The sequence below is a fragment of the Oncorhynchus mykiss genome, chromosome 18 (genome assembly GCF_013265735.2).
Source record: "Oncorhynchus mykiss isolate Arlee chromosome 18, USDA_OmykA_1.1, whole genome shotgun sequence".
Taxonomy (NCBI): Eukaryota; Metazoa; Chordata; class Actinopteri; order Salmoniformes; family Salmonidae; genus Oncorhynchus; species Oncorhynchus mykiss.
Window position 1 is genome coordinate 15,076,103 of NC_048582.1, and position 10,000 is coordinate 15,086,102.

Consider the following 10,000-nt stretch of genomic DNA (forward strand, 5'->3'; position numbering starts at 1 on the left):
TCACTATTCCTCATCTACTGCAGTATACAGCCACGTTTACACCTATTTCTCTGACCTCACGTTTCGGTTCATTGATGCCCATAGCGCTCAACACACACTGAAATCCATGGACACAGGCCTATCAAAACCCCATCAGGATGTATTCTATCCTGTTGTCAGATCACTGTGACAACCATGCCTGTTTCTCCAGCTACGTTTCCCATCTAACAGCCAGCTGGGAGTCGGGATTTGGGGAGCTGATCAGAATGATTGCGCAATACTCGCTTGGATCATTCCAGAACACTTTCTTCTGAACTGAAAAACTAGGACTGAAGATGTTTATGAAAACATGTGTGTTATCATGTGACGCCACTTTCCAATTACCATAGACATAAATCACATCGGTTTGTCAGTACTGAAGACTCATACATCAAAGATATGCTAGATAATAGATACCACACACAAGAGCCACCAAGGAAGAGCTTCATAGACTAGTGCTGATGTACAAACCCTGTAAGATATCACGGGCCATATTCATACAGAGTAGCAGCGGTGATCTATGATCAGTTTGACCTTTTAGATCATAAGGAGCAAGGTTATATGGACAGGGAGAAGCTGATCCTAGATCAGCACTCAGCACTCAGTACTGGAGAAGGACTATGTGGTGGCCCTGGTGTACATCACCTCTCTAACTATCTATCCCCTCCTCCCTTCTCCTCTCCCCTCATCTCCTCACTCTTCTCATCTCCTCCTCTCTCCTCTCTCCTCTCTTCTCTCTCCTCTCTCCTCTCCCCAGGAGTATCAGTCTGCTGCAGGCCATGGATGAGAACTATGAGGTGGACCTGGTGTACATCACCGAGAGGATCATCTCTGTCTCCTTCCCCAGCGGAGCGGAGGAGCGCAGCTACACCTCCAACATCAAGGAGGTGGCCTCCATGCTGGCCTCCAAACACGGGGAACACTATCTGGTGAGACCCCTGTCCTGCCACTGCTCTACCTCACTACCGGGCCTGTCTGTTGGTGTGGTGGCTTTTCATGCACCCTGTCACGTCCTGTTGCTGATGTACAACTGTTTCCTGAAATCGTTCTCATGCTTATTGGTGTGGATTTTGTGATTTCAGCTCCTCAACCTAAGCGAGCGGAGGAATGACATCACCAAGCTTAACCACAAGGTATACACACACAAATACGCACGCGCACACACACACACACACACATACACACACACACACACACACACTCACACACACACACACACACACACACACACACACACACACACACACACACACACACACACACACACACACACACACACACACACACACACACACACACACACACAACTCTCCTAAATGCAATGGTAGCGGTGGAAGTGTTGATATGTGATAGTGGTCTGTGTGGCCCCCTGTAGGTGCTGGAGTTTGGCTGGCCAGACCATTATGCTCCTGCCCTGGATAAGATCTGCAGCATGTGCAAGGCCATGGACACCTGGCTCAACGCTGACCAACACAATGTAGTGGTGCTTCACAACAAGGTAGGTGGTCGGACACATCACTCCAGGGAAGGGAGGAGGGATACATAGTCAAAGTATTGGAACAGGGTCCCGTGGTCTTACAGATCTCTGATCACTCCAGGGAAGGAAGGAGGGATACATAGTCAAAGTATTGGAACAGGGTCCCGTGGTCTTACAGATCTCTGATCACTCCAGGGAAGGAAGGAGGGATACATAGTCAAAGTATTGGAACAGGGTCCCGTGGTCTTACAGATCTCTGATCACTCCAGGGAAGGAAGGAGGGATACATAGTCAAAGTATTGGAACAGGGTCCCGTGGTCTTACAGATCTCTGATCACTCCAGGGAAGGGAGGAAGGAAGGATACATAGTCAGGGTATTGGAACCCTACAGATCTCTAGTCAGGGTATTGGAACCCTACAGATCTCTGATCACTCCAGGGAAGGGAGGAAGGAAGGATACATAGTCAGGGTATTGGAACAGGGTCCTGTGGTCTTACAGATCTCTGATCACTCCAGGGAAGGGAGGAAGGAAGGATACATAGTCAGGGTATTGGAACAGGGTCCAGTGGTCTTACAGATCTCTGATCACTCCAGGGAAGGGAGGAAGGAAGGATACATAGTCAAAGTATTGGAACAGGGTCCCGTGGTCTTACAGATCTCTGATCCCTCCAGGGAAGGGAGGAAGGAAGGATACATAGTCAGGGTATTGGAACAGGGTCCCGTGGTCTTACAGATCTCTGATCACTCCAGGGAAGGGAGGAAGGAAGGGTTTCTTCCCGGGAGTGTTACAGTATGCCGTGGTCCACTGTGTTAAGGACAGTAGAGGGTCCTCCATCCTCATTGGTAAGGAGGTAAAACACCAAACTGTTTCCCTGTACCTCATTGGACAAAGTGGGATAATCAAGCTGTCTTGTAGTTGGAAGACAAGTCCTCCACATTCTAGTATTGCTGGTAAAACACTTAAATGGTTCTTAACTGCAGACTGTTAGACTGAAGCTGTATATCACAAAGAAATCCAGTGAACATGAGAGTCATTTGATTCTAATAGAGGCTGTTGCTGCTGCTGCCTGTGTTTTGGCAGCACATCCTCCTCCTCCAACCTCTCAGGCCCAATGATTCATCATACAACTTGTCATGAATGATCCAATGTCAACAACAGTAACTCACCAAAAAACGACTAAGTCTCTATCAATCAGTGTTAAAGACTTTGAGTCAATGTAGCTGAATAGTGAGTAGTAACTTGATAAGTCTGTGGGGGGAACATTTTATTCAATATGTACAACAAGTGGTAGCAAACAGAGCATCCCCATGGTTACCAACACTTATTTTCCCCCTCGTCCTGAAATTGAAGCTTTTGGTCAAGATGGAAGAACTGCTTCCATTCAGAAACGCCTAATTTGATTAAATGCTATTTGTTATCGCCCCAGTCAGAAATGTTCCACTTGCTGTTTCAGAGTTGAGGGTCAAAGGTTTCTCCGGTAGTGTTGCATTTCTATCTTCAGTTGAATTTGACCACAAACAATGTCATTGTGATAAATGGAACAAGGCAGTTTGATCACATTCCATCTGTGACAGTTTGGCTTGAAAATAGCCTGGTCACTCAAATCTAACTCACTGTACAGCATTTACATGACTACACTGCAGGTACAAACATTATTCAGCCTTCAAGTGTGTAACTAAAAATAGCCTTGTATTCTTTCTCAAAAAGTATATCTCCCTCTCTCCCCCCTATTCACCCCCTCTCCCCCTCTCTCCCCCTACCCCTCTCTCTCCCTCTCCCCCCTCTCTCTCCCTCTCCCCCCTCTCTCCCTCTCCCCTGTCCCTCCCTCTCTCTCCCTCTCCCCCCTCTCTCCCCCTACCCCTCTCTCTCCCTCTCCCCCCTCTCTCTCCCTCACCCCCCTCTCTCCCTCTCCCCTCTCCCTCCCTCTCTCTCCCTCTCCCCCCTCTCTCCCCTCCCCCATATCTCCCTCTCTCTCCCCCTACCCCTCTCTCTTTCTGCAGGGGAACCGTGGGAGGACAGGAGTGGTGGTGGCTGCCTACATGCATTACAGCAACATATCAGCCAGGTACCAGAGACTTCTGACTGCAGACAAACTGACCTCATGTACCCTGTTTGTTATTAGTCAACATATCAGCCAGGTACCAGAGACTTCTGACCTCAGACAAACTGACCTCATGTACCCTGTTTGTTATTAGTCAACATATCAGCCAGGTACCAGAGACTTCTGACTGCAGACAAACTGACCTCATGTACCCTGTTTGTTATTAGTCAACATATCAGCCAGGTACCAGAGACTTCTGACCTCAGACAAACTGACCTCATGTACCCTGTTTGTTATTAGTCAACATATCAGCCAGGTACCAGAGACTTCTGACTGCAGACAAACTGACCTCATGTACCCTGTTTGTTATTAGTCAACATATCAGCCAGGTACCAGAGACTTCTGACTGCAGACAAACTGACCTCATGTACCCTGTTTGTTATTAGTCAACATATCAGCCAGGTACCAGAGACTTCTGACTGCAGACAAACTGACCTCATGTACCCTGTTTGTTATTAGTCAACATATCAGCCAGGTACCAGAGACTTCTGACCGCAGACAAACTGACCTCATGTACCCTGATTGTTATTAGTCAACATATCAGCCAGGTACCAGAGACTTCTGACTGCAGACAAACTGACCTCATGTACCCTGTTTGTTATTAGTCAACATATCAGCCAGGTACCAGAGACTTCTGACTGCAGACAAACTGACCTCATGTACCCTGTTTGTTATTAGTCAACATATCAGCCAGGTACCAGAGACTTCTGACCGCAGACAAACTGACCTCATGTACCCTGATTGTTATTAGTCAACATATCAGCCAGGTACCAGAGACTTCTGACTGCAGACAAACTGACCTCATGTACCCTGTTTGTTATTAGTCAACATATCAGCCAGGTACCAGAGACTTCTGACCTCAGACAAACTGACCTCATGTACCCTGTTTGTTATTAGTCAACATATCAGCCAGGTACCAGAGACTTCTGACTGCAGACAAACTGACCTCATGTACCCTGTTTGTTATTAGTCAACATATCAGCCAGGTACCAGAGACTTCTGACCGCAGACAAACTGACCTCATGTACCCTGATTGTTATTAGTCAACATATCAGCCAGGTACCAGAGACTTCTGACTGCAGACAAACTGACCTCATGTACCCTGTTTGTTATTAGTCAACATATCAGCCAGGTACCAGAGACTTCTGACCTCAGACAAACTGACCTCATGTACCCTGTTTGTTATTAGTCAACATATCAGCCAGGTACCAGAGACTTCTGACCTCAGACAAACTGACCTCATGTACCCTGATTGTTATTAGTCAACATATCAGCCAGGTACCAGAGACTTCTGACTGCAGACAAACTGACCTCATGTACCCTGTTTGTTATTAGTCAACATATCAGCCAGGTACCAGAGACTTCTGACCTCAGACAAACTGACCTCATGTACCCTGTTTGTTATTAGTCAACATATCAGCCAGGTACCAGAGACTTCTGACCGCAGACAAACTGACCTCATGTACCCTGTTTGTTATTAGTCAACATATCAGCCAGGTACCAGAGACTTCTGACTGCAGACAAACTGACCTCATGTACCCTGTTTGTTATTAGTCAACATATCAGCCAGGTACCAGAGACTTCTGACCTCAGACAAACTGACCTCATGTACCCTGTTTGTTATTAGTCAACATATCAGCCAGGTACCAGAGACTTCTGACTGCAGACAAACTGACCTCATGTACCCTGTTTGTTATTAGTCAACATATCAGCCAGGTACCAGAGACTTCTGACCTCAGACAAACTGACCTCATGTACCCTGTTTGTTATTAGTCAACATATCAGCCAGGTACCAGAGACTTCTGACTGCAGACAAACTGACCTCATGTACCCTGTTTGTTATTAGTCAACATATCAGCCAGGTACCAGAGACTTCTGACCTCAGACAAACTGATCTCATGTATCCTGTTTGTTATTAGTCAACATATCAGCCAGGTACCAGAGACTTCTGACTGCAGACAAACTGACCTCATGTACCCTGTTTGTTATTAGTCAACATATCAGCCAGGTACCAGAGACTTCTGACTGCAGACAAACTGACCTCATGTACCCTGTTTGTTATTAGTCAACATATCAGCCAGGTACCAGAGACTTCTGACCGCAGACAAACTGACCTCATGTACCCTGTTTGTTATTAGTCAACATATCAGCCAGGTACCAGAGACTTCTGACCGCAGACAAACTGACCTCATGTACCCTGTTTGTTATTAGTCAACATATCAGCCAGGTACCAGAGACTTCTGACTGCAGACAAACTGACCTCATGTACCCTGTTTGTTATTAGTCAACATATCAGCCAGGTACCAGAGACTTCTGACCTCAGACAAACTGACCTCATGTACCCTGTTTGTTATTAGTCAACATATCAGCCAGGTACCAGAGACTTCTGACTGCAGACAAACTGACCTCATGTACCCTGTTTGTTATTAGTCAACATATCAGCCAGGTACCAGAGACTTCTGACTGCAGACAAACTGACCTCATGTACCCTGTTTGTTATTAGTCAACATATCAGCCAGGTACCAGAGACTTCTGACCGCAGACAAACTGACCTCATTTACCCTGTTTGTTATTAGTCAACATATCAGCCAGGTACCAGAGACTTCTGACTGCAGACAAACTGACCTCATGTACCCTGTTTGTTATTAGTCAACATATCAGCCAGGTACCAGAGACTTCTGACCTCAGACAAACTGACCTCATGTACCCTGTTTGTTATTAGTCAACATATCAGCCAGGTACCAGAGACTTCTGACTGCAGACAAACTGACCTCATGTACCCTGTTTGTTATTAGTCAACATATCAGCCAGGTACCAGAGACTTCTGACTGCAGACAAACTGACCTCATGTACCCTGTTTGTTATTAGTCAACATATCAGCCAGGTACCAGAGACTTCTGACCGCAGACAAACTGACCTCATGTACCCTGATTGTTATTAGTCAACATATCAGCCAGGTACCAGAGACTTCTGACTGCAGACAAACTGACCTCATGTACCCTGTTTGTTATTAGTCAACATATCAGCCAGGTACCAGAGACTTCTGACCTCAGACAAACTGACCTCATGTACCCTGTTTGTTATTAGTCAACATATCAGCCAGGTACCAGAGACTTCTGACTGCAGACAAACTGACCTCATGTACCCTGTTTGTTATTAGTCAACATATCAGCCAGGTACCAGAGACTTCTGACTGCAGACAAACTGACCTCATGTACCCTGTTTGTTATTAGTCAACATATCAGCCAGGTACCAGAGACTTCTGACCTCAGACAAACTGACCTCATGTACCCTGTTTGTTATTAGTCAACATATCAGCCAGGTACCAGAGACTTCTGACTGCAGACAAACTGACCTCATTTACCCTGTTTGTTATTAGTCAACATATCAGCCAGGTACCAGAGACTTCTGACCTCAGACAAACTGACCTCATGTACCCTGTTTGTTATTAGTCAACATATCAGCCAGGTACCAGAGACTTCTGACTGCAGACAAACTGACCTCATGTACCCTGTTTGTTATTAGTCAACATATCAGCCAGGTACCAGAGACTTCTGACTGCAGACAAACTGACCTCATGTACCCTGTTTGTTATTAGTCAACATATCAGCCAGGTACCAGAGACTTCTGACCTCAGACAAACTGACCTCATGTACCCTGTTTGTTATTAGTCAACATGGAACAATGTATTCATTCAATATCACCACCATGCTTGAAGTTCCGTACATCCTTAAAGTTCCCAGATATTTCCAGATGAATACAAACAGACATTTGTCCATTCTATATGTTTACTTTGAGTTTTCAATTGGAATTGAAGGCAGTCAATTCAGCAAGTAAACTGTCGGTTTAAAGACAAAAACTTGGGGTGATGTCAGGACAAGCACGTAGATCTGTAACAGATAGATAGGCCAAAGGGAATCGGGATCGGGCCTCAAATTAAACACTGATGTGGTTGTTATGCCAAAACATTCTGCTCAGGCTCTGGTGTATTTTTGGTCAATAAAGAGGAACATTTACAGTACATATGTCATGCCCTGTAAAGACTCCAGATGTTTCAGGGTGGGGGATGGGACTTACAATCTTACACTTTCACTAAGGAATAGGAAAGGTCAACATTTTTGAATTATTATGTGGATTATAATTCATGGACATTTTTGAACTTCAGAATACTTTTTAATCTCAAATACACTATAAATTAAACATTTCCTGCATTTCAGGAAAGTTTTCCTGCAACAGGGTGATCAAATTAAGATCCTACATCTGTACATTGATCAGATAATAATACTGGGATAATGTAGCATTGTGGGGATGGCAAAAGATGAAAAGCTGTAGATTAAGGACACTTCTTAAGGGACACGGTCGATTAATGATGTTTTTTAAGGGAGAAGACAACGTAAGGACACTTTTCAGGGTCATTTCAGGGCAAACTTATTGTATAGTATATTGTATGTGTTCAGTGAAGAAGAGCCGATCATGACCTTTGTCTCTCCTGTGGTCTTCAGTGCTGACCAGGCACTGGACAGGTTCGCCATGAGGCGCTTCTACGAAGACAAAGCACTTCCTGTGGGTCAACCGTCGCAGAGAAGGTCAGTTACCACTTACTAGCTCACTTCTTGTTTTTGCACTCTACAACTTCCTATAGGCTGGATGAGTTTGATCCCTTGGTGAGAGCAACCGGCTGGATTCCATTCTTAGAATGTGTATCCTTCATTCTGTTCATTGAAGAAGTCAACAAGGGTAAAGGGATGGGCGTGACTTCTCAGAGTGAAATCCAGTCAATGGATGACCTGGTGTAACTCTCACTGTTTCAAAGGCTATCCTCCTCTCCTCAGTCGCTCGCTCCCAGTGCGTCCCAAACAGGAAATACCTCTGTCTTTTTGTTCCCTTAATCCTCCCAATGAAGCCTAATTGACATAATTGAGGAATAATGTTTTTTGGAAAGCCTAGCAGCTTTTTGTATTCTCCAGGATTCCACTGAGCGCTGAAAGGTTACATGGTTTTCAGAGTTCATTCTGACACTACTATCCATCGTTCCTTCCTCCCCTCCTCAGTGATCTGGCATGCTGAACAGGTGGCTTTGTAAGGGAACTCTTGGTGGCGCTTAGAACTGATTTTGGGTCAGATCCAGTCCTAGCCATAGGTCATTACTGAGTAAATACAAACTGATCCGGGATCCATAGTTTGTGGCAGATAAGGGAACCCCAGGTGTATCCAGCAGGCAACAGCAGCAGTAGCAGCACTAGGCCTCTGACCAGCTGCTGTTTCCTTACTCAGATATAATTATCCCCCAGCCAGTTCCCCGCAGTCTGAACTTATTATGGTCTGGCATGTGTCACATTAACATTGGGAGGGGGGGTGGATCTCAGCACTGCTACGCTGCCGTAGAAACGCACCACTATCAAATCATCATCAACATTCTTGTGAGGAAAGTCCACTCTAGATTAGAATCTAGGTTAGATCCTTGAGTGGAATGTTCTGAGCCAAAATGGCGGATGGTTGTCCAGACTTGATCTCTGTGGCAGCCCAACATTATATATATATATATATATATATCTCTGTACAGTAGTAACTGTAATATGTCAGAATCTGTGTGGCCGTGTTTTCCGGCGTGACCCCGCTGTTACACAGGGAGCTCCTTACACAACCCAGCTGGTCTGTGATTGCTTCCTGCTCCGACCTAATTTCATTTGGGAGACCGAACCATCTGGCGGCTGCCAGCGGAGCGCAGGGGGAGCAAAGGGGTGGTGGGGAGATGGGCCGACCTCTGGAACAGAAGTCACACTCTGCATGATCATCATTAGTATCATTAACAGGCTGCCTGGCAGGCAGAGCTCACCAACACAACACAACATTCCCCTGCCTGGCAGGCAGAGCTCACCAACACAACACAACATGCCCCTGCCTGGCAGGCAGAGCTCACCAACACAGCACAGCATACCCCTCCCTGCCTGGCAGGCAGAGCGGCCTGGTCCTCATACACTCCAATTCACTCTGACATCTCCATAGTGTGCGAAGCCTCTTTGATAATAGATGGGGCGTGCTTGCTAGTCTTGCTTGCCAGACTCATGGTGCATGACACTGAAGGATTGTCCCTCTGTTTCACGCTGTGACTGTGTTGTGTGGATGTGTGTAGGTATGTGCGTTACTTCAGTGGTCTGCTCTCTGGCCACATCAAGATTAACAACAAGCCTCTGTTCCTGCACCACGTCATCATGCACGGCATTCCCAACTTCGAGTCCAAAGGAGGTGAGTCTGCAACAGGATAGCCTTTATTTCATTATTAGAGATTATTAATGATTCATTTTTTTTGTATCTTAATTTTTTCTTCAATGCCTTTCATTCAATGAGTATAAATAATGTTTTCATTTTGGAATACTTTTTCTTCTTTTCTTCCCATCGCAGG

The 10,000-nt window shown here is 45.7% G+C and overlaps 1 protein-coding gene across 9 annotated transcripts in view; it reads left to right on the plus strand.

Moving 5' to 3' along the window:
- Positions 1 to 10,000, plus strand: part of LOC110495438 (tensin) — a 225,381-nt gene that overhangs the window by 168,149 nt on the left and 47,232 nt on the right. For all 9 annotated transcript variants that reach the window (XM_036951922.1, XM_036951925.1, XM_036951926.1 and 6 more), the window contains 7 exons: positions 776 to 947; positions 1,101 to 1,151; positions 1,394 to 1,516; positions 3,497 to 3,561; positions 8,100 to 8,183; positions 9,731 to 9,843; position 10,000. The exon at position 10,000 is cut by the window's right edge and continues 60 nt beyond it. In XM_036951922.1, coding sequence (XP_036807817.1) covers positions 776 to 947; positions 1,101 to 1,151; positions 1,394 to 1,516; positions 3,497 to 3,561; positions 8,100 to 8,183; positions 9,731 to 9,843; position 10,000 — 609 coding nt within the window. The remainder of the gene's footprint in view (positions 1 to 775; positions 948 to 1,100; positions 1,152 to 1,393; positions 1,517 to 3,496; positions 3,562 to 8,099; positions 8,184 to 9,730; positions 9,844 to 9,999) is intronic.